Source organism: Scyliorhinus torazame, chromosome 27 (assembly GCF_047496885.1).
Source record: "Scyliorhinus torazame isolate Kashiwa2021f chromosome 27, sScyTor2.1, whole genome shotgun sequence".
Lineage (NCBI taxonomy): Eukaryota > Metazoa > Chordata > Chondrichthyes > Carcharhiniformes > Scyliorhinidae > Scyliorhinus > Scyliorhinus torazame.
Genome location: NC_092733.1, coordinates 11,851,438 through 11,875,932, shown reverse-complemented (window position 1 = coordinate 11,875,932; position 24,495 = coordinate 11,851,438). Strand labels below are relative to the sequence as shown.

At 54.3% G+C, this 24,495-nt stretch overlaps 1 protein-coding gene across 1 annotated transcript in view; it reads left to right on the top strand.

Moving 5' to 3' along the window:
* LOC140403203 (venom factor-like) overlaps positions 1-24,495 on the top strand; it is a 259,736-nt gene that overhangs the window by 67,067 nt on the left and 168,174 nt on the right. Inside the window, exons 17-18 of the mRNA XM_072490955.1 lie at positions 13,066-13,263; positions 24,061-24,169. Of these exons, the coding sequence (XP_072347056.1) occupies positions 13,066-13,263; positions 24,061-24,169 (307 nt within the window). The remainder of the gene's footprint in view (positions 1-13,065; positions 13,264-24,060; positions 24,170-24,495) is intronic.

Sequence of the window (24,495 nt, the reverse complement as noted above, 5' to 3'; positions counted from 1 at the left end):
TTGCCTGTAAACACACCATGACGAGGCCGTAAATCCCACCTGACATCATTAGCTAAGCTGTTCCCCGTTGGTCACTGTGTGGCTTGGTGTCAAATTCTGTTTGATAGCTGCTTCTGTGAATCACCTTGAGGATGTTTAATCGCATCAAGCATGGCATAGAAATTCATGTTAGAAATTCTTTCAAAGGTGCGTAAGCATTTGTTACATTTGTACAATTGTTCATTTTTCCCCATCAAACTTACAATATCCACAGAAATCTCAGGATGAGGGGCTGAGAATAAGAGGCATTTCTTCACTCAGCAGATTGTGAATCTTTGGAATTCTCAAATACAGAGAACTGTGAATGCTGATCCATTGAATATATGGAAGACAGAGAATGATGGATTTAGGGGATTAAGAGTTAAGGGAAACATAGAGTTGTGGTAGAAGATCAGTATGATCATCCTGAATGCCAATTGAGGCTTGAAGGACCAAATGGCCTTCTCCTGTTCCAGTTTGTTTTATTCCTATGTTATTAAATCATGAATGACATCTACCATGCACATTAACTTATTTGATTACTCAGGCTAAAAAGAAGTACATTAAGGTTAAGAGATTAGGTCCCATTAGGGACCAATGTGGCAATCTGTGTGTGGAGCCGAAAGACGTAAGTGAGGTATTAAATTAGTATTTTGCATCTTTGTTCACTGTGGAGAGGGACGATGTAGGTATAGAAAGCAGGGAGGGAGACTGTGAAATAATCGAACAGATTAGGAGTGAGAGAGAGGCGGTGTTAGCGGTTTAAAAAGTGGATAAATCCCCAAGCCCAGACGAGATGTATCCCAGCCCTACTGCGGGAGGCAAGTGAGGAGATTGTAGTGGTTCAGATGCTCATTTTCAAATACTCTCCGGTCACAGGAGAGCTCACTGAGCCTGGATTCAAAGACAGCAAACTGCAACTTGGTTCTGTCTGATGATCTGAGGTCAGTAACATGGACTGAATGGGAACAGCCCTGCCCATTTCACCTAGAGACAATTTCCAAGTTCTCTGCTCTGAGAGCTTCTTCTCAAGATTCCATTCCTGGGATGTGGAGATGAATGGGAATGACTGGAGAATTGGGATTGTGTGTTGGAATGTGGAGAGGAAGGGGGTAAATTCTAGTCTTGGAAACAGCAGGAAATAATTTTTCTACTTGGAATAAATTTAATATAAGAGACTTTTAATTTAAAGTATGATGGGGAGCTAGCCCTGTCATTTGCACAGCCTACAGCATGTGGGAAGTCCTCGACGCTCCTTGACTATATTTGCACGAAGTGTCACCAGCCTGACCAACTTGAGAGTTGGGTTTTGGAGCTTGGGCATTGGCTGGAGGCACAGCGGTACATGCTTGAGGCTGAGGTTCATGGATAGCACATTTTTAGATGTCACCCCGCAACTTAAAGAAGTCAGAAGAAGGGTCACAGGGAGGTAGTCCGGTAGCACAGTGGGTAGCACTGTTGCTTCACAGCACAGGGACCGACCCGGGACTTCAGGTGTATGCCGCCCCCAGGATGTGCCAGGGTGACCACACGCCAGGGACCAACCCGGGAGGTCAGGTGTACGCTGCGCCCAGGACGTGCCAGGGCGACCACACGCCAGGGACCGACCCGAGACGTCAGGTATACGCCGCCCCCACCCAGTTCCGAGGTGGGCATGACCCAGGGACGCCACTGGGCCATCAGGCGTACACCGCCCCCATCTAGTGCCAGTGTGGCGACGTCGTAGGGCCACATCCAGCGACGGGGAGGTCAGCCACACCAACAGGCCCCCATCCCAGTCGACCCAGGACACCACGACACAGGGGACCCACACCAATGACAACGACACACAGGACATACAAACCCAGGACACCCAGACACAGGTGATGGACGGACAGGATACCCAGACACAGGTGACGGATGGACAGGACACCCAGACACAGGGGACGGATGGACAGGACACCCAGACACAGGGGATGGACGGACAGGACACCCAGACACAGGGGATGGACGGACAGGACACCCAGACACAGGCGACGGATGGACAGGACACCCAGACACAGGGGGCGGACGGACAGGACACCCAGACACAGGGGACGGACGGACAGGACACCCAGCCATAGGGGACGGACGGCCAGGACACCCGGACACAGGGGCAGACGAACAGGACACACCACCCGAGGGGAGCCCGGACTTCGGGTCCGATGAGGACCTTGACATTACGTCACTGCTGTCTCCTCCACCCTCCACCATCGTAGAGACACTCACCTCGGTTGGTCACTTTAGCAATGAGGCTTCTGGGACACTCACTGGTGCACACCACACTGCTGTCCCGGTACAGCAGGTGGAGGTAGGAGCAGCCGAGGGGCCGGACGTTCGAGGGCAGCCCGGCTCCAGCAACCAGCTGCCTCCCAGACGGGTCCCGGGTTCCTGGAGTTCCCACACCCACCCATAGACCCGATGCCGTCAGGGACCCTAGGAAAAGTGAAGGGGGTGACGGCCAGCTTGCAGCACCTGTAGACGAAGGTGGAGGAGTCCACCCGCGTGCAGGAGCAGGGAGTGGTGCCGGTCATTCGTGCCACCCAGGCTGAAACCGCACGGGTGACAACCGCGGTGGAGGTAATGGGTGCGACGGTGTCGGACATGGGGAGCAGTATGCAAGGCCTGGGGCTTTCCGTGCAGGCGTCGTCCGTGGCCCAGGACTTGGTTACCCTCTCACAGGCAGCCATGAGCCAGAGCCAGCTGCAGATCTCAGCGGCGCTCAACATCATGGCCCAGTCCCAGCAGGTCATCGCTGAGGGCATCGGCACCATTGTCCAGTTGCTAGCCCGGTGTCGCCCAGACACAGAAGGGGATGGCCAACTCCCTGAGCTCCATGGCTGCAAAGTTGTAGACCCCTGTCAATACCAGGGCGGGCCCCCAGGACTGGCAGCGCCAGGTGCCGGAGGTGCCTCGGGTGCTGGATTCGTTTGCATCCCCGACCCATGGAGAGCCCCAGGGGCCATCGGGCACCCCGAGGGAGGAGGTGCTGGGGCCCGTTCTGGGTCCCCATGCAGGGGAGATCCTGGAACACCGCGACAGCTCGGACTCCCCTCCCCTTCCATCCCAGGAGCATCTGGTGGTAAACGGGCAGAATAGGCTGGCAGATCACCATCTCGGCCGCCCAAGGCGCAGCCTGGCCCATCCAAGCCGGGCCGCCCCAGGAAACGGCCACCAAAGGGGACCCTAGTCACAGGGCAGCAATCACAGGAGTCCGCCTCCAGTTCTGCTGTACCGTCTGGGGAACCACCTAGACGTAGTCATAGGACCCGTAAGGCCAGAAAGATTGACACTGAATAAGTTGGCACAGGTGCAGGGCACGTGTATGAACTGTTTGTCATTATAATCACTTTTACACCGACAGAAACTGCCTCTGTGCTCTGTCCGATGCGTGCGGGGGTGGGGTGGGAAGTGAGCGCTAGTATGTGTGAGGGGTGATAGGACGCCAAGTTCAGGTGACTGTGACCCCCCCTCCCCCGGGTCGCTCTCGCCACCCCGCCCCCGGGCAGACGACGGGTCCGTGCATTGCAGTGCCCAGGCCGTATGCATGGACTATCCAGGTGGAGGGTGTTACTGTGGCTATGAATCAGACATTGTCAAACGATGTAGAGCCCGGAGCTCATCGCAGAGCGGGTTGTCATAATCCACCATGCCATGAAATAGACACGCTTCCACTGGCGACCGTGTGAGCCTGCCTGTTGTGCCGCAGGTGGATGTGTAATGGAGAGGTGGCGTGCATGCGGGTGGCTGGTGGCGGGCGGGGTGAGTGTGATTGGTGGTGTGCAGGGTGAGGGTGAGGGTGGTTGGTGGTGGGCGGGGTGAGGGTGGTGAGGTGGTGCCGTACTGCGCTGTCCTTGCCCATGCCCAGCCAACCCCCCCCCTAGTCTGTGAACCGTGCGGCTATCAACTCCTTCTGTGCCCGCTGGCCCAGTATCGTGGGCAGCCTCCCATCCCTGTCCAGCCCGTATGTCCTATATAATGCCCCCCCTCCACATCCTCCTCATCTGGGGAGGCCTGCCCTTCGTCATGTTGCTCCTCCCCCCCCCCCTCCTCCTCTGCCTCCAGCACATCGCCCCTCTGCTGGGCTACATTGTGCAGGACACAACAGACCACAACGATGCGGCTGACCCTATCTGGCCCCTCCAGAGCGGTCCAGGCACCTGAAGCGCATCTTCAGCAGCCCAAACCACCTCTCGACATCACCCCTGGTCGCTGCATGGGCATCGTTGTAGCGGGTCTCTAAGTTGGTCCGTGGCCTCCGTATAGGCGTCATCAGCCATGCCCGCAACGGGTAACCCTTGTCGCCCAGCAACTAGCCCCACAGCCGGTGGGGTGTCCCTCGAACATGGCGGGGATGAATGATTGGGCCAGAATGAATGAGTCATGCACACTGCCCGGGTACCGGCTGGTGGGCGCGGTCCACAGGGAACTGGATGTAGCGGTGCGCAATGTCGTACAGGGCATCAGTCACTGCAGAGATGCACCGCTGCACCGACATCTGGGAAATGCCAGACATGTCCCCACTCAGCGACTAGAACGACCCCGTGGCATAAAAGTTCAGGGCCACCATCACCTTGACATCCACAGGGAGAGAGTGTCCGCCCCCAGTCCAACGCGGTGCCAGATGTACCATCAGGTGGCAGATATGGGCGACGGTTTCCAGGCTCATCCTGAATCTCCTCCTACATGCCTGGTTCGTGAGGTCCCGGTACGACGTACGGGGCCGGTACACACGGGGCCTCATCGGGCGCCTCCGTCACCGTGGCACCACCACCAGCTCCTCCTCCTCCTTCCTCGTCCTGTAGGGCGGGCAGCCTTCCAGCCTGGGCAGCTGCCACCTGCTCCTCTGCGGAAGCCTCCGCCGCCTCCCTTGCATGTTCCTGCTCCAGGTCCCATCGGGCTACATGCAGGACAGTGGCCCCCGCCATGGCGGCCAACATTGCTGGGTGATGGCCAAACATAACGGTCTGCAGGGGTGGGGGAGACGACATATCATCATTGTACATACCCCCCCTCCGCAGCCAGGTGCCATGGCCTGCATGGTCGCCACTGTTGCCAGCTGGCACTTAGCCAAGCAAACCCCCCCCCCCCCAAACCCGGCACTCCTCACCCCACCCAATCCCCAGCCCGGCACTCCACACCCCACCTCCCCCCAATCCCCAGCCCGGCACACCCAACCCCTCCCCGATCCCAAGCCCGGCACTCCCCACCCCACCTCCCCCCGATCCCCAGCCCGGCACACCCCACTCCTCCCCGATCCCCAGCCCGGCACTCCCCACCCTACCCACCCTCCCGATATCCAGCCCATCACTCCCCACCCTACCCCACCCAACCCCCCGATCCCCAGCCCGGCACTCCCCACCCCTCCCCGATCCCCAGCCCGGCACTCCCCACCCCTCCCCGATCCCCAGCCCGGCACTCCTCACCCCTCCCCGATCCTTAGCTCGGCACTCCCCACCCACTTCCCCCACCCCACAATCCCAAGCCCGGGACTCCCCACCCCTCCCCGATCCCCAGCCCGGCACTCCCCACCCTACCCAACCCCCCCGATCCCCAGCCCATCACTCCCCACCCTACCCCGCCTATCCCCCATCCCCAGCCCGGCACTCCCCACCCCTCCCTGATCCCCAGCCCATCACTCCCCACCCTACCCCGCCCACCCCCCCCGATCCCCAGCCCGGCACTCCCCACCCACTCCCCCCACCCCCCAATCCCAAGCCCGGCACTCCCCCCCCCCACCCCCGATCCCCAGCCCAGCACTCCCCACCCCACCCCGATCCCCAGCCTATCACTCCCCACCCTACCCCACCCCCCCCCGATCTCCAGCCAGGCACTCCCCACCCTTCCCCGATCCCCAGCCCGGCACTCCCCACCCTACCCCCTCCCCCCACCCCCCCCGATCCTCAGCCCGGCACACCCCACCCACTCCCCCCATCCACCGATCCCCAGCCCACCACTCCCCACCATACCCCGCCCCCCCCCCCCCCGCCCCCGATCCACAGCCCGGCACTCCCCACCCCTACCCGATTCCCAGCCTGGCACTCCCCACCCTACCCACCCCCCCCGATCCCCAGCCCGGCACTTCCCACCCACTCCCTCCACCCCCGATCCCAAGCCCGGCACTCCCCACCCACCCCAATCCCCAGCCCATCACTCTCCACCCTACCCCGCCCCCCCTCCCCCACCCCCCTCCGATCCCCAGCCCGGCACTCCCCTCCCCTCCCCGATCCCCAGCCCGGCACTCCCCACCCACTCCCCCCACCCCCCGATCCTCAGCCCGGCACTACCCACCCTACCCCCCCCCCCCGATCCCCAGCCCATCACTCCCCACCCTACCCCGCCCCCCCCCCCCCGATCCACAGCCCGGCACTCCCCACCCCTCCCCAATCCCCAGCCTGGCACTCCCCACCCTACACCCCCCCCCGATCCCCAGCCCAGCACTCCCCACCCTACCCCCCCCCCCGATCCTCAGCCCGGCACTCCCCACCCACTCCCCCCACCCCCCGATCCCCAGCCCAGCACTCCCCACCCTACACCCCCGATCCCCAGCCCATCACTCCGCCCCCCCCCCCGTTCCCCAGCCCGGCACTCCCCACCCCTCCCCAATCCCCAGCCTGGCACTCCCCACCCTACCCCCCCCCCCCCCCCCGATCCACAGCCCGGCACTCCCCGCCCCTCCCCGATCCCCAGCCCGGCACTCCCCACCCTACCCCCCCCCCCCCGATCCTCAGCCCGGCACTACCCACCCTACCCCCCCCCCGATCCCCAGCCCATCACTCCCCACCCTACCCCGCCCCCCCCCCCCCCCCGATCCACAGCCCGGCACTCCCCACCCCTCCCCAATCCCCAGCCTGGCACTCCCCACCCTACACCCCCCCCCGATCCCCAGCCCAGCACTCCCCACCCTACCCCCCCCCCCGATCCTCAGCCCGGCACTCCCCACCCACTCCCCCCACCCCCGATCCCCAGCCCAGCACTCCCCACCCTACACCCCCGATCCCCAGCCCATCACTCCGCCCCCCCCCCGTTCCCCAGCCCGGCACTCCCCACCCCTCCCCAATCCCCAGCCTGGCACTCCCCACCCTACCCCCCCCCCCCCCCCCCCCGATCCACAGCCCGGCACTCCCCGCCCCTCCCCGATCCCCAGCCCGGCACTCCCCACCCTACCCCCCCCCCCGATCCTCAGCCCGGCACTCCCCACCCACTCCCCCCACCCCCCGATCCCAAGCCCAGCACTCCCCACCCCTCCCCGATCCCCAGGCCGGCACTCCCCACCCTACCCCCCCGATCCCCAGCCCATCACTCCCCACCCTACCCCGCTCCCCCCCCCCCCCCACCGCCCCGATCCCCAGCCCGGCACTCCCCACGCCTCCCCGATCCCCAGCCCGGCACTCCCCACCCTACCCCCGCCCCCCCCCCCCCGATCCCCAGCCCGGCACTCTCCACCCCTCCCTGATCCACAGCCCGGCACTCCCCACCCTACCCCCCCACCCCCCAATCCACAGCCCGGCACTCCCCACCCCTCCCCGATCCCCAGCCCGGCACTCCCCACCCTACCCACCCCCCCCCGATCCCCAGCCCTGCACTCCCCACCCTACCCACCCCCCCGATCCTCAGCCCGGCACTCCCCACCCACTCCCCCCACCCCCCGATCTCAAGCCCGGCACTCCCCACCCCTCCCCGATCCCCAGCCCGGCACTCCCCACCCCACCCCTCCCCGATCCCCAGCCCGGCACTCCCCACCCTACCCCCCCCCCGATCCCCAGCCCATCACTCCCCACCCTACCCCCCCCCCCCCCCCCCCGATCCCCAGCCCGGCACTCCCCACCCCTCCCCGATCCCCAGCTCAATCTTGCCCCCGTTATGTGTGCTCTATGTAGCACCTTAAATTGAATCAGGCTAAGCCTGGCGCATGAGGAAGAGGAGTTTACCCTGCTTAGGGCATCAGCCCACATACCCTCTTCTATCTCCTCCCCTAATTCTTCTTCCCACTTTCCCTTTAGTTCTCCCACCGACTCCTCCCCCTCTTCCATCATCTCTCTGTAAATCTCTGACACCTTGCCCTCTCCGATCCACACCCCTGAAAGCACCCTGTCCTGTATCCCCTGCGTCGGGAGCAACGGAAATTCCCTCACCTGTTGTCTAGTAAACGCCCTCACCTGCATATATCTCAAGAAATTTCCCCGGGGTAACTTATACTTTTCCTCCAATGCTCCCAAGCTCGCAAAAGTCCCATCTATGAATAAATCTCCCACCTTCCTAATTCCCAACTGGTACCAGCTCTGAAATCCTCCATCCATTCTTCCTGGGGCGAACCTATGGTTGTTCCTGATAGGGGATCCAACCAGGGCTCCCCGCACCCCTCTCTGTCGCCTCCACTGTCCCCATATGTTCAGTGTTGCCGCCACCACTGGGTTTGTGGTGTACTTTTTAGGTGAGAGCAGTTGCGGTGCCGTCACCAGCGCCTCTAGACTCGTCCCGTTACAGGACCTTCTCTCCAGCCTTTTCCACGCCGCTCCCTCACCCTCCATCATCCACCTACGTATCATTGCCACATTGGCGGCCCAATAATAATCTCCCAAGTTCGGTAGTGCCAGTCCTCCTCTGTCCCTACTGCGCTGAAGGAACCCTCTCCTTACTCTCGGAACTTTCCCTGCCCACACAAAGCTCGTAATGCTCCTGTCTATTTTATTAAAAAAGGTCCTGGTGATTAAAATAGGGAGACATTGGAATACAAATAAGAACCTCGGGAGGACCATCATCTTAATTGCTTGCACCCTGCCCGCCAGCGATAAAGGCTGCATGTCCCACCTCTTAAAGTCCTCCTCCATTTGTTCTACCAGCCGTGTCAGATTAAGTCTGTGCAAGGTTCCCCAGCTCCTAGCGATCTGAATCCCCAGGTATCGGAAGTTTCTTTCCACTTTCCTCAGCGGTAAGCCTTCTATCTCTCTACTCTGGTCCCCTGGATGTATCACAAATAGTTCACTCTTCCCCATATTTAATCTATACCCCGAAAATTCCCCGAACCTCCTCAGAATTCGCATAACCTCTATCATCCCCCCCGCTGGGTCCGACACGTATAACAATAGGTCATCCGCGTATAACGAGACTCGGTGTTCTTCTCCCCCTCTAGTCACCCCTCTCCATTTCCTGGAGTCTCTCAGCGCCATGGCCAGAGGTTCAATTGCCAATGCAAACAACAATGGAGACAGCGGGCATCCCTGTCTTGTTCCCCTATGTAATCGGAAATACTCCGATCTATGTCGACCTGTAACTACGCTTGCCGTTGGTGCCCCATAAAGTAGCCTAACCCAGCGAATAAACCCGTTCCCAAACCCAAACCTCCTTAACACTTCCCATAAATACTCCCACTCCACCCTATCAAATGCCTTCTCTGCGTCCATTGCCGCCACTATCTCTGCCTCCCCCTCCACTGAGGGCATCATTATCACCCCTAATAGTCGTCGCAAGTTAACATTCAGTTGTCTCCCTTTTACGAACCCAGTCTGGTCTTCGTGCACCACCCCCGGGACACAGTCCTCTATCCTCGATGCCAGCACCTTTGCCAGCAATTTGGCGTCCACGTTCAATAGTGAAATAGGTCTATAGGACCCGCGCTGCAACGGATCTTTGTCCCTCTTCAAAATTAGCGATATCGTCGCCTCCGACATCGTCGGGGGTAGAGTCCCCCCTTCCCTGGCCTCATTGAACGTCCTCGCCAACAACGGGGCCAACAAGTCCACATATTTTCTGTAGTATTCCACCGGGAACCCGTCCGGCCCCGGGGCCTTCCCTGCTTGCATGCTTCCCAGTCCCTTAATAACCTCGTCCACCTCAATCGGTGCCCCCAGGCCTTCCACCTCCTGCTCCTCCACTTTCGGGAACCTCAATTGGTCCAGGAACTGCCGCATCCCCTCCTCTCCCTCTGGGGGCTGAGACCTATACAGTTCCTCATAAAAGGTCTTAAACACCTCGTTTATCTTTCCTGCCCTTCGCTCAGTGTCTCCCCTTTCATCCCTAATTCCTCCTATCTCCCTCGCTGCTGCCCTCTTTCGCAGTTGGTGCGCCAACAGGCGACTAGCCTTTTCCCCATATTCATACCTCCTCCCCTGTGCCTTCCTCCACAGTACCTCCGCCTTTCTGGTGGTCAGAAGGACAAACTCGGTCTGGAGTCGTCTCCTCTCCCTGTACAGCTCCTCCTCCGGGGTCTCTGCAAATTCCCTATCCACCCTTAAGATCTCCCCCCGTAGTCTATCCCTTTCCTTGGCCTCTGTTTTCCTTTTGTAGGCCCCAATAGAAATCAGTTCTCCTCTGACCACCGCTTTTAGTGCTTCCCAGACCACTCCCACAGGGACCTCGCCGTCGTCATTGACCTCCAGGTATCTCTCAATACACCCCCTCACTCTTGCACACACTCCCTCATCCGCCATCAGTCCCACATCTAATCGCCAGAGTGTTCTCTGCTCCCTGTCCTCTCCTACTTCCAGGTCCACCCAATGTGGGGCATGGTCCGAAACCGCTATGGCTGAGTATTCAGCTTCTTCCACCCTAGAGATCAACGACCTTCCTAAAACAAAAAAATCTATCCGGGAGTACACTTTATGGACATGGAAGAAGAAGGAATACTCCCTAGCCCTGGGTCTAAGAAATCGCCATGGATCCACTCCCCCCATTTGGTCCATAAACCCCTTAAGTACCTTGGCCGCTGCCGGCCTTCTTCCGGTCCTTGAGCTGGATCTATCTAGCCCCGGGTCCAGCACCGTGTTGAAGTCCCCTCCTAAAATCAAATTTCCTGCCTCCAGGTCCGGAATACGCCCCAGCATCCGTCTCATGAACCCCGCATCGTCCCAATTTGGGGCATACACATTAACCAACACGACCTCCATTCCCTCCAGCCTACCACTCACCATTACATATCTACCTCCACTGTCTGCTACGATGTTCTTTGCTTCAAATGCTACCCGTTTCCCCACCAAAATGGCCACCCCTCTGTTCTTTGCGTCCAGTCCTGAGTGGAACACCTGACCCACCCATCCTTTCCTTAGCCTAACTTGGTCCGCCACCTTTAGGTGCGTCTCTTGGAGCATAACCGCGTCTGCCCTTAGTCCTTTCAAATGCGCGAGCGCTCGGGCCCTTTTTATCGGTCCATTCAGGCCTCTCACATTCCACGTGATCAGCCTCACTGGGGGGGCTACCTGCCCCCCTCCCGTGTCGACTAGCCATTACCTTCTCTAGGCCAGTCCCCTATTCCGCCTCCGCGCTCCCGCGCGCTCCCGCTCGCTCCCCCAGCGTCGCACTCCGCCCCCGATCACCCACTCTTTAGCCATTTTCTTTTGGATTTCCGCAGCAGCAACCCAGTTGCCCCCTTCCCCCCCCCTCCCCCCTCCCCCCCCCCCCCCCCCCCGCTAGATCCCTATCTAGCTTGATTGCTCCCCCCATATCACTTCCGTAAGTCAGCTGACTTCAACTGACCCCGGCTACTCCTGCTCACTCCTCGGCCCCCCCGGTGTGAGGGAACTCCCATCCGCCTTGCGCCTGTTTTCCCGCCTTATTCTTTCTGGCGCGGGAACATCCCTTTACCTAACCCGCCTCTTATGGCTCAGCTCCCTTTCCCCTCCCCCTCCCCTTCCCTATTCTTCGACTATGTCCCGCCTTTCCCCCCTCACCGGCGCCCACATTTCCCCAGTGTCCCCCCCCTTCCCCTGTTTACCTATCGATTCATTTTCACCATAACATTAACAAAAACAATAACAATAACAATTCCCTGCAGCATCAGTCCCTCAGTTCCGGTCCAGTTTCTCTTCATTGATGAAGGACCATGCTTCCTCCGCCGTCTCAAAATAATAGTGTCTCTCCTGATACGTGACCCATAGTCTTGCTGGCTGCAGCATCCCAAACTTCACCTTCCTTTTGTGCAGAACCTCTTTGGCTCGGTTAAAGCTCGCCCTCCTTCTCGCCACCTCCGCACTCCAGTCCTGGTATATCCGTACCACAGCATTCTCCCAACTGCTACTCCGCACCTTTTTAGCCCATCTCAGGACCTCTTCTCTGTCCTTAAGGCGGTAGAATCGCACGATTATCGCCCTCGGTGGTTCTCCCACTTTTGGTCTTCTCGCCGGGATCCGATTTGCCCATTCCACCTCCATGGGGCCCGCAGGGGCCTCAGCACCCATCAGTGAGCTCAGCATCTTACTTGCATACGCTCCACAGTCCACTCCTTCCACACCCTCCGGGAGACCTAGTATCCTAAGGTTCTTCCTTCGCGCTCCATTTTCAAGGGCCTCAATCCTGTCAGCACACTTTTTATGAAGTGCCTCGTGCGTCTGAGTCTTAACCGCCAGGCCCAGGACCTCGTCCTCAATACCTGATACCTTCTGCTCCATCACGCGAAGCTCAGTCTCCTGGGTCTTTAAAGTCTCTTTAAGCCCCTCAATTGCCTGTAACATCGGGGTCATTACGTCCTTCTTCAGCAGGTCCACGCACCGTCTCACAACCTCGTCCTGCTCAGGCCCCCATGTCACCTGCGATCCCTCCGCCGCCATTTTGTTCCACTCCCTCTGACCTTCTGGTTGCAGATTCTTCGGGCTGCAGCCGCCGCCGCCGCCGCCGGTTTTTCCTCCGTCGTTCGGGGGGGGGGACTCCCTTCCCATGCACCTCCCACCGGGTTTTTTTAAAAGAGCCCGAAGGTCTGTCGGAGCTGGAGCCGCTGAAACGTGCGGCTAGCTCATCCTTGCCGCAACCGGAAGTGGAAAAAGGGATTATAATAGACTGGTGCTTAATGGCCAGTGCAGATATGATGGACCGATGGGCCTCTTTTTATGCTGTAAAACTCTATGACTCTATGCTGTTTTATCCAGGATTCATGTAAAATCCCCAATCTGTTAAATATCTTCGAAAAATCCTTTCCACGTTTAGTCCATTTCTTGAAAACGTTTAAATTTCTTTTTGAAAGGTCACATTTTACTTCCTTTTCTTTGGTATTTTATATTTACACTTGCGATTTATTTCATTATATATTTTTTATTTTAGTGAGTCAGCAGAAATCCAAAATGTCCTGGACATGTTGCCGTGATGGAATGAGGCCAAACCTAATGGGATTTTCATGTAACAAGAGAATAATGAGAATACGACTTGGCAAAGAATGTAAAGCTGCCTTCCTTGATTGTTGCAACCATCTCCAAGAATTTAAAGATCAACTCAGCAAAACTGAACTGACTTTAGCGAGAAGTAAGCATCAATTATTTCCCTCGGTAGTAACCCACAAAAATGTTTATATTTTGTTCAGCTTTTTGGATGCTTTAATTATCTTTAAGAATGACAGACTTTGAGGACTTTTAAAATAGAAAAATAAGTCTTTGCATGTAAAGGGGAGATGTGAACATGAAAGTCAACTTCACCCCCTTTGACTGTGAGCAGACTCCAGCTCCGGAGTTTTCAAACTCAGGGTCGTGACCTACAGGTGAGTCGCAGGTATTTTTTTTGGGGGGGAGGTCACAGCGCGATCGCCACGACTGGCTTTTAAAAATGTGGACTTTCGCGATTGCTGGCCATCCCGCACGTGCGTGCCGGATCAACCAGTGCACAGTCCCGGAGCCCAGTGGGGTGGACCGTCTCCTCCTGATGTCGGCGTGCTGTCCAGGGCCATTTTTTTTTCAGCAAACGACAGAGTCCTCCCACTGGAAGCAGCGACAGAGAGCAGGTCATGAGCCCCGTACATTGAAGTCGTGTATTATGAGCGCAAGAGAGATTCCTGCGTTCCTCCACTTTGAACTCCAGGGCCTCTGGTGAACAACCCATGAAGAAGAAGCTAAAAACAGGAACAAAGCAGCATAAAGATGATTATTTGAGGGATGGGTTTATTCATTGTGCCACTGCAAATCAGAATGCAAAGTTTCTGTGTGTTATATGCAAGGAAGCACTGGCAAATGAAACCCTCGAAACCTCAAAGACATCTGAAGACTTTCTGAAAACATGGCGAGTTCGAGGACAAACCTCGATCCCCTAAGGGGTTCCCTATCACCAAAGGGATAGCTGCCAACAATCAAAGATTAAAGAGCAGGGCTTCACCACTGAGGATCCCCTTGCTGCTAAAGGGTAAGTGTCTGGATGAGCAGAGGACAGCTGAGCACGAGCTCCCTAATGTCCCTAGCAGAGGTGTAGGGCCTAGAGGTTACTGATGTGGTTGGGGGTGAGTGTGTGAAACAAGGTCCGCCAGCACAACTGTCTCACTGGATGGCACTCTGAGAGAAGACGGGACGGTCATGGTAAGGGTGGGAGAGGCTTGGGTGATTTGAGAGTCCCGGGATGGAAGTCCGAACTAATTGTAGGTCTCTTTCTCCTTTTCCAATTCTTTCCAGCTACAATAATGTTTGCTGGCGTGGATCCCGCAGAGACTACCCTTGTGTAGCAGCTGAGGCAGGCAGACACCAGAGCCCGCAGCAATATCAATGCAGGCTGGAGACGATACCCCATGTGCAGAGAACCACCGCACACCCTGAAGACCTGGCAGCCCATCAGGCTGAGGAGGGAGCCAGAAGGAGGGGCCAGCAATGGCCCAAGGAATCATTGGTCATTGGTAGAGGCTGGTTTAGCACACTGGGCTAAATAGCTGGCTTGTAATGCAGAACAAGGCAGCAGCGCGGGTTCAATTCCCGTACCGGCCTTCTTGAACAGGCGCCGGAATGTGGCGACTAGGGGCTTTTCACAGTAACTTCATTGTGACAATAAGCGATTATTATTATTATTATTTTCCATGAGCTGACGAGGAGGATGCGCCGCAGAAACTCCATCTCAGCAGAGATGGAGAGTGCGGACATAGCACCTCATGGAGGAGGAGGACACCCGTTTCCAAAGGCCGTCAGCATCGATGGCATTGGGTCATTCCAGGGCTCAAGTGGGGACCTGTGTGGCTAATTCCAGTCTTCACCCACAGGTGCATCCGGGAGGTCATGGATGCCCTATATGTACGGGCATCAGACTATATCATCTTCAAGTTGTGGCAGGCGCACCAGGATACCTGGGCTGCAGGATTTGCTACCATTCACGGGATTCCCAGGGGTGATCGATGGCACGCATATTGCCCTGTAAGCACTAGGACAGTGTCCTATATTAATAGGAAGGGGTTCACTCCATGAATGTTCAGGTTGTGTGCGACCACTGCCTCAGAATCATGTATGTGTGTGCCTGCTATCCTGGGAGCATGCATGACAGCCACATCCCGGGGCACTTGGAGATCCTCGGTGTCTTTGAGAACCATCTTAAGCTGATGGCTTGGCTCGTAGGGGACAAGGGATAGCCGCTGAGGACGTGGCTGATGATGCTGGTGCAGAGGCCTGAGACCATGGCGGAGACCCGATATAATGAGACCCATATTGCCACCTGTGCTGTCATTGAATGGTGCATCAGACTGTTCAAAATGCGGTTCCTGTGCCTGGTGCCCTGCAGTACATCCCCGGAGGGTCTCATGCTTTGTGGTGGTTTGCTCTGTCTCCACAATCTGGCACAGCAGTGGGGTTACATGCTGCGGGAGTAGAGACAGGAGGCGGACCGGGGGGGGGGGGGGGGGGGGGGGGGTGTTGAAGGACAGGCCTAAGGGGGATCCTGAGAATGGAGGACAGGCTGCGACGAGAGTCCAACATACAAGGAGGCTCAGGGAGGCCCTCATAGTCTCCATATACTCCTTGTACGAGGCTGTCCTTGAGCTCAACATCCCGTTACCCCAACCATTTCCTTCCCCGGCATTTACCTACCCACTAACCCCTCCCTTAACGCCCCTCATGACCATCCTGTTCCCCCTTCCAAGACTTTGTGTAACACCTTGCCCATGGCTGGCAAATGGGGCAGTGCCCCCAGTTCTTCAACATTAAGGACGAGTTAACAGTTGTCGAGGGGATCCTTCTTAAACTAGATAGATTCGTCATTCCCCAAAGCATGCAAGCCATGGTGCTCAGACAGATCCATGAGGGTCACCTCGGGGTCGGAAAATGTCCACGCAGAGCTCGGCAGGCAGTCTACTGGCCTGGCATCAGCCAGGACATTGCCAACACGGTCCTCAACTGCACAACATGCCAGAAGTTTCAACCAGCTCAGCCCAAGGAAACACTGCAACAGCTCAAGATCATGACTTCTCCGTGGTCCAAGGTGGGGATAGAACTCTTTCACGCAAATGGGCGTGATTACGTGCTCTTGGTCGACTACTTCTCCAGCTACCCAGAAATGGTGAAACTGTCAGACCTCACGTCCAAGTCAGTGATTAAAGCCTGCAAAGAGATGTTTGCCAGGCACAGCATACCACTCACAGTAATGAGTGACAATGGCCCATGTTTCTACAGCCAAGAGTGGTCCGACTTTGCACGATCCTACCACTTCAGTCACATCACATCCAATCCCCATTACTCGCAATCAAGCGGGAAGGCCGTAAAAAGGGTCCATATTGTCAAGCGGTTGCTGTGCAAGGCTGCAGACTCAGCTTCGGATTTCAACCTGGCGCTGTTGGCATACAGGGCAACCCCTCTGTCGAATGGTTTGTCTCCGGCGCAGCTGCTCATGAACCGCAACCTGAGGACGACTGTTCCAGCCATCCATGTTCCAGACCTTGACCGCCTCACAGTGCTGCAGAAAGTGCAGCGATCCAGGGACCAGCAGAAGATCACGTATGATGCTCATGCCAAGGATCTACCTGCGCTGGCTCCAGACGATGTTGTTCGTGTCCAGTTGCCTGAGGGAGGTTGGTCAGCCCCATCTATTATCATCAGGCAGGCTGCCCCCAGGTCCTTTGTTGTCCAAATGGCTGATGGCTCCATTCTATGGCGCAACAGGAGGGCGCTACGAAAAGTTCCCTGCCCACCGCCTGGCCGCACTTCTCCGCATGTCTTCATGCCTCCTCCGGACATTTCGCAACACGAGGCCACCGATCTGGCAGCGATCCCGCCTCTCCATGAGGCCACCGACATGGCAGTAATCCCGCCTGTCCAAGTGCCGGCGTCACCCCCTCCACCTCTGAGGCGATCGACAAGAATTTGTCACCCGCCACAAAGACTAAATCTATAGACTTAAATCTTGTAAATTTTTTTCAGTTTGCTCTGTATCTGCATGATAGACACCTTCCCATCTACATATGTTCATTCACTCACCACTTGTATATAATCATGCATGTATATATATCACCACCTTCCAAAATTTACTTCAAAAAGGGGAGATGTCATAATATCCACTCATGTATATAATGAGATGCAGACAGGCAGTGATTGACACACAGGATAACCAATGAACACACACGACACATAACAACCAATCACCAGACAGGACACCACCACTATAAAGCACGCAGGGCATTAAGACTCTCCCTCTCTCTACAGGACACAGCTACTGAGATAGTGAGAGTGCACAAGCCAGTGAGCACTATCACCATGAGGTAGAGAGTTCGTCTGGTCAAGCCAGTAGGAGGTTATCAATTAGATTGATGGAGTGTCAACTCACAGCAGACTATGTACAGCAATCAGGAAGTTCAGTAAAACCGTGTTGGACCATCTCCAGTGTCAGAAGCCTGTTTCTAGTTTCACAGCATCCAGTTGCAGTCAACGTTGAACTAACTTACTTAACACATCACACCCCACTTAAGCCCACGCCTCCACCCTATCTCCAGAACCAAGTAACCCCACCTAACCTTTTAGACACTAAGGAGCAATTTATCATGGCCAATCCACCTAACCTGCACATCTTTGGACTGTGGGACAAAACCAGAGCACCCGGAGGAAACCCACGCAGACATGAGGAGAAAGTGTAAACTCCACTCAGTCACCCGAGGCCGGAATTGAACCTGGGACCCTGGAGCTGAACATAGAACATTACAGCACAGTACAGGCCCTTCGGCCCTCGATGTTGCGCCGACCTATGAAACGACTCTAAAGCCCATCTACACTATTCCCTTATCGTCCATATGTCTATCAAATGACCATTTGAATGCCCTTAGTGTTGGCGAGTCCATTACTGTTGCAGGCATGGCATTCCACACCCTTACTACTCTCAGAGTAAAGAACCTACCTCTGACATCTGTCTTATATCTATCTCCCTCAATTTAAAGCTATGTCCCCTCGTGCTAGACATCACCATCCAGAGGAAAAAGGCTCTCACTGTCCACCCTATCAAATCCTCTGATCATCTTGTATGCCTCAATTAAGTCACCTCTTAACCTTCTTCTCTCTAATGAAAACAGCCTGAAGTCCCTCAGCCTTTCCTCATAAGATCTTCCCTCCATACCAGGCAACATTCTGGTAAATCTCCTCTGCACCCTTTCCGATGCTTCCACATCCTTCCTATAATGCGGCGACCAGAATTGCACGCAATACTCCAAATGCGGCCGCACCAGAGTTTTGTACAGCTGCAACATGACTTCATGGCTCCGAAACTCAATCCCTCTACCAATAAAAGCTAACACACCGTACGCCTTCTTAACAACCCTCTCAACCTGGGTGGCAACTTTCAGGGATCCATGTACATGGACACCGAGATCTCTCTCCTCATCCACACTGCCAACAATCTTACCATTAGCCCAGTATTCTGTCTTCCTGTTATTCCTTCCAAAATGAATCACCTCACACTTTTCTGCATTAAACTCCATTTGCCACCTCTCAGCCCAGCGCTGTAGCTTATCTATGTCCCTCTGCAACTTGTAACATCCTTCCGCACTGTCCACAACTCCACCGACTTTGGTGTCATCTGCAAATTTACTCACCCATCCTTCTACGCCGTCCTCCAGGTCATTTATAAAAATGACAAACAGCAGTGGCCCCAAAACAGATCTTTGTGGTACACCACTGCTAACTGGACTCCAGTCTGAACATTTCCCATCAACCACGACCCTTTGTCTTCATCCAGCTAGCCAATTTCTGATCCAAACTGCTAAATCACCCTGAATCCCATGCCTCCATATTTTCTGCAGTAGCCTACCGTGGGGAACCTTATCAAACGCTTTACTGAAATCCATATACACCACATCAACTGCTTTACCCTCATCCACCTGTTTGGTCACCTTCTCAAAGAACTCAATAAGGTTTGTGAGGCACGACCTACCCTTCACAAAACCGTGTTGACTATCTATAATCAAATTATTCCTTTCCAGATGATTATACATCCTATCTCTTATAAACCTTTCCAAGATTTTGCCCACAACAGAAGTAAGGCTCACTGGTCTATAGTTACCGGGGTTGTCTCTACTCCTCTTCTTGAACAAGGGGACAACATTTGCTATCGTCCAGTCTTCTGGCACTATTCCTGTCGATAAAGATCAAAGCCAAAGGCTCAGCAATCTCCTCCCTAGCTTCCCAGAGAATCCTAGGATAAATCCCATCCAGCCCAGGGGACTTATCTATTTTCACACTTTCCAGAATTGCTAACACCTCCTCCTTATGAACCTCAAGCCCTTCTAGTCTAGTAGCCTGAATCTCAGTATTCTCCTCGACAACATTGTCTTTTTCCTGAAATGAATGAAAATCGATTATTGTCACAAGTAGGCTTCAAATGAAGTTACTGTGAAAAGCCCCTAGTTGCCACATTCCGGCGCCTGTTCGGGGAGGCTGGTACGGGAATTGAACCGTGCTGCTGGCTTACGCTGGTCTGCTTTCAAAGCCAGTGATTTAACCCTGTGCTAAACCAGCCCCTCCTGTGTGAATACTGACGAAAAATATTCATTTGGCACCTCTCCTTCCTCCTCGGACTCCACGCACAACTTCCCACTACTGTCCTTCACTGGCCCTACTCTTACCCTAGTCATTCTTTTATTCTTTTATTCCTGACATATCTATAGAAAGCTTTAGGGTTATCCTTGACCCTACCTCCTGGCTCTTCTTAGCTCTCTCTTTAGGTCCTTCCTGATGTGTTGGGTGTTCTGGATCACATACAGGTCACCAACACTTGAAGTAGTGCAACACTCTTTTATTAAAAGGTTAACTATTTAAACATACTTGAACTGTGGGTAAATACGATACCAGCTTTAACTAAAGACCTTTGCCTTGTCCTAACCAGTCGATGCACTCAGCACATGGTGAATGTCTGTGTTGCAGGTTGTGAGCTCTGTGCTCCTCGCTAGCTGCTACTCGAATGAGCGGGAACTCTGATGTCCCCTGTCTTTATAGTGCTTGTGCTCTCACTGGTGATTGGCTGCGGTGTTGTGTATGTTGATTGGTCCCACTGTGTGTCCATCAGTGTGTGTCTGCACCATGATATACTGGTGTATATTATGACACTTCCTAGCTAACTTGTAACTCTCGAGCGCCCTAACTGAACCTTCATGTCTCATCTTTACATAAGCCTCCTTCTTCCTCTTGCCAAGTGTTTTGACTGCTTTAGTAAACCACGGTTCCCTCGCTCGACCACTTCCTCCCTGCCTGACAGGTACATACTTATCCAGGACACGCAGTAGCTGTTCCTTGAACAAGCTCCACATTTCCATTGTGCCCATCCCCTGCAGTTTTCCTCTCCATCCGATGCATCCTAAGTCTTGCCTCATCGCTTCAGAATTGCCTTTCCCCCAGATATAACTCTTGCCCTGCGGTATATACCTATCCCTTTCCATCACTAAAGTAAACGTAATCGAATTGTGGTCACTATCACCAAAGTGCCCACCTACCTCCAAATCTAACACCTGTCCTGGTTCATTACCCAGTACTAAATCCAATATGGCCTCGCTTCTCGTTGGCCTATCTACATACTGTGTCAGGAAACCCTCCTGCACACATTGGACAAAAACGGACCCATCTAAAGTACTCGAACTATAGCGTTTCCAGTCAATATTTGGAAAGTTAAAGTCCCCCATAACAACTACCCTGTTGCTTTCGCTCCTATCCAGAATCATCTTTGCAATCCTTTCCTCTACATCTCTGGAACTTTTCGGAGGCCTATAGAAAACCCCTAACAGGGTGACCTCTCCTTTCCTGTTTCTAACCTCAGCCCATACTACCTCAGTAGACGAGTCCTCATCAAACGTCCTTTCTGCCACCGTAATACTGTCCTTGACTAACACTGCCACCCCTCCCCCTCTTTTACCACCTTCCCTGAGCTTTCTGAAATATCTAAACCCCGGCATCTGCAACAACCATTTCTGTCCCTGCTCTATCCATGTCTCAGAAATGGCCACAACATCGAAGTCCCAGGTACCAACCCATGCCGCAAGTTCACCCACCTTATTCCGGATGCTCCTGGCATTGAAGAAGACACACTTTAAACCACCTTCCTGCCTGCCGGTACACTCCTGCAACTTTGAAACCTTACTCATGACCTCATTACTCTCAACCTCCTGTATACTGGAGCTACAATTCAGGTTCCCAATCCCCTGCTGAAATAGTTTAAACCCTCCCGAAGAGCATTAGCAAATTTCCCCCCCAGGATATTGGGACCCCTCTGGTCCAGGTGTAGACCATCCCGGTTGTAGAGGTCCCACCGACCCCAGAATGAGCCCCAATTATCCAGAAATCTGAAACCCTCCCTCCTGCACCATCCCTGTAACCACGTGTTCAACTCCTCTCTCTCCCTATTCCTCATCTCGCTAGCACGTGGCACGGGTAACAACCCAGAGATAATAACTCTGTTTGTCCTAGATCTAAGTTTCCACCCTAGCTCCCTGAATTCCTGCCTTATATCCCTGTCCCTTTTCCTACCTATGTCGTTGGTACCCATGTGGACCACGACTTGGGGCTGCTCCCCCTCCCCCTTAAGGATCCCGAAAACGGGATCTGAGGCATCATGCACCCTGGCACCTGGGAGGCAACACACCAACCGCGAGTCTCTCTCATTCCCACAGAATCTCCTATCTATCCCCCTAACTATGGAGTCTCCAATGACGAATGCTCTACTCCTCCCCCCCTTCCCTTCTGAGCAACAGGGACAGACTCTGTGCCAGAGACCTGTACCCCATGGCTTATCCCTGGTAAGTCCCCCCCCCCCCCCAACAGTATCCAAAGCGGTATACTTGTTACTAAGGGGAACGACCACACGACCATAGAAAGCATCCTATCGGGCTGCATCACAGCCTGGTATGGCAACTGCTCGCCCCAGGACCGCAAGAAACTTCAGAGAGTCATGAACACCACCCAGTCCATCACACGAACCTGCCTCCCATCCATTGACTCCATCTACACCTCCCGCTGCCTGGGGAAAGCGGGCAGCAGACTCAAAGATCCTTCCCACCCAGCTTACTCACTCTTCCAACTTCTTCCATTGGGCAGGAGATACAGAAGTCTGAGAACACGCACGAACAGTCTCAAAAACAGCTTCTTCCCCACTGTCACCAGACTTCTAAATGACCCTTTTATGGACTGGCCTCATTAACACTACACCCTGTATGCTTCATCCGATGCCAGTGCTTATGTAGTTACATTGTATATGTTGTGTTGCCCTATTATGTATTTTCTTTTATTCCCTTTTTCTTCTCATGTACTTAATGATCTGTTGAGCTGCTCGCAGAAAAATACTTTTCACTGTACCTCGGTACACGTGACAATAAACAAATCCAATCCAATCCAATCCAATCCAAGATCCCTGTACTGACTGCTTCCTCCCAGCCCCTCTCACCGTCACCCATCTATCTTTATTCTTCGGAGTAACTACATCCCTGAAGCTTCTATCTATGACCACCTCTGCCTCCCGAATGATCCGAAGTTCATCCAGCTCCAGCTCCAGTTCCCTAACGCGGTTTCTGAGGAGCTGGAGATGGGTGCACTTCCCACAGATGAAATCAGCAGGGATACTGACGGCGTCCCTCACCTCAAACATTCTGCAGGAGGAACATTGCACTACCTTCCCTGCCATCCCCTCTAGATAAAAAAAGAAAAAGAAAGAAAGAGCTTACCTGTTATTCACTCCCCTTCTCAGCAAGCACTCACTCAGCAACCTCTGCGCCCCGCACGATAACACCTGAGGGAAAATAAAAGAAAAACTACTTACCAGTCAATCCCTTACCTGCAGGCTGTGATGTCAGACCACAATTCACGTATGCAAATTTCCCCCGCAACAGCCAATCAGCATCTCTGCTCTACTGCCCTCTGCTGGATGCTTGACTTCACTCGAACAGCTAGGGTCTCTTGCTCAGGTACACCTTCAAGTTAGGATGACCACAATGCACGTATGCAAATTTCCCCCGCAACAGCCAATCAGCAGCTCTGTTCTATTGCCCTCTGCTGGATGCTTGTCTTCACTTGAACAGCTAGGGTCTCTTGCTCAAGTACACTTTCAAGTTAGGATGACCACAATGCACGTATGCAAATTTCCCCCGTAACAGCTAATCAGCAGCTCTGCTCTACTGCCCTCTGCTGGATACTTGTCTTCACTTGAACAGCTATGGTCTCTTGTTCAGGTACACCTTCAAGTTAGGATGACCACAATGCACATATGCAAATTTCCCCCACAATAGCCAATCAGCAGCTCTGCTCTACTGCCCTCTGCTGAGTGAGGCAGCAGTGCTAACCACTGTGCCACCATGCCACCCACTCAACTCGAATATTTCTCAACCTGGCCCGATTAGCACTCCAATCGACCACCCAACTACTGGACTACCTCCTGATCAGATCCGTCAATCTGATTCTGACTATCCTCTCACCTTCCTACCTGCCTACTAACTCACCCACCTATCCACTCATCAAACTACACGCCTCACTATTCTCACCCACCTCATTCACTTGAGTACCTTACCCATGTCACACACTTACCCAGTTACCTACATGCCTTCCCACACCATTTAGTACATCACGCTCATTCATATAAAATCTGGACCTATGTATATTTACCAGCTAGTGCCACAAAAATAGTGTACATTGTCTGTACAGATCCTCTTCACTAGTCACTGCGTAGGCTCATGCCCTGAGTAATACTCGTGGATGCTGTCCCCGAGGTTTGGCCTTTTTCAGCATATCCAGGTGGGCAGTTTTCCGTCTGATCAGCATTAAACACAGCAGTTCTAACGTTGATCGGAAGGCTTGAGACAATGAAACTTTCCGTCTGAAATATTCATTTACTATTTATATTTTTCTTTAGGTGATGATGATGCTGACTATTCTATCTATGATAAAATAGAGCTCAGAACTAAGTTCCCTGAAAGCTGGCTATGGATAATGAAGACTCTGCCCATGAATGACGGAGAAAGGTATTAATTATTCTTCCATATTGTCAGAATGCCTGGTACTTGCAATGCTTCACTGAATCAATGCAGGAAACTATCACTCAGTAGGTTTCGATCAGTGCGAGATCTGAATATAAGGGAATAACTTCCGTAGCACCTTTTATAGTCTGATATTGCCCCAGCTCGCTGAACAGATAATTAAGCACTGTTGAAGGAATTCCACGAAAACAACTTGAAGGACTATATTTGTAATTTAGGAAACACGGCAGCCGATATGCTGACTGCAAGCTCCCACAAACAGTAGTGTAGAAAGCAAAATACTGCAAATGCTAGAAATCTGAAATAATACT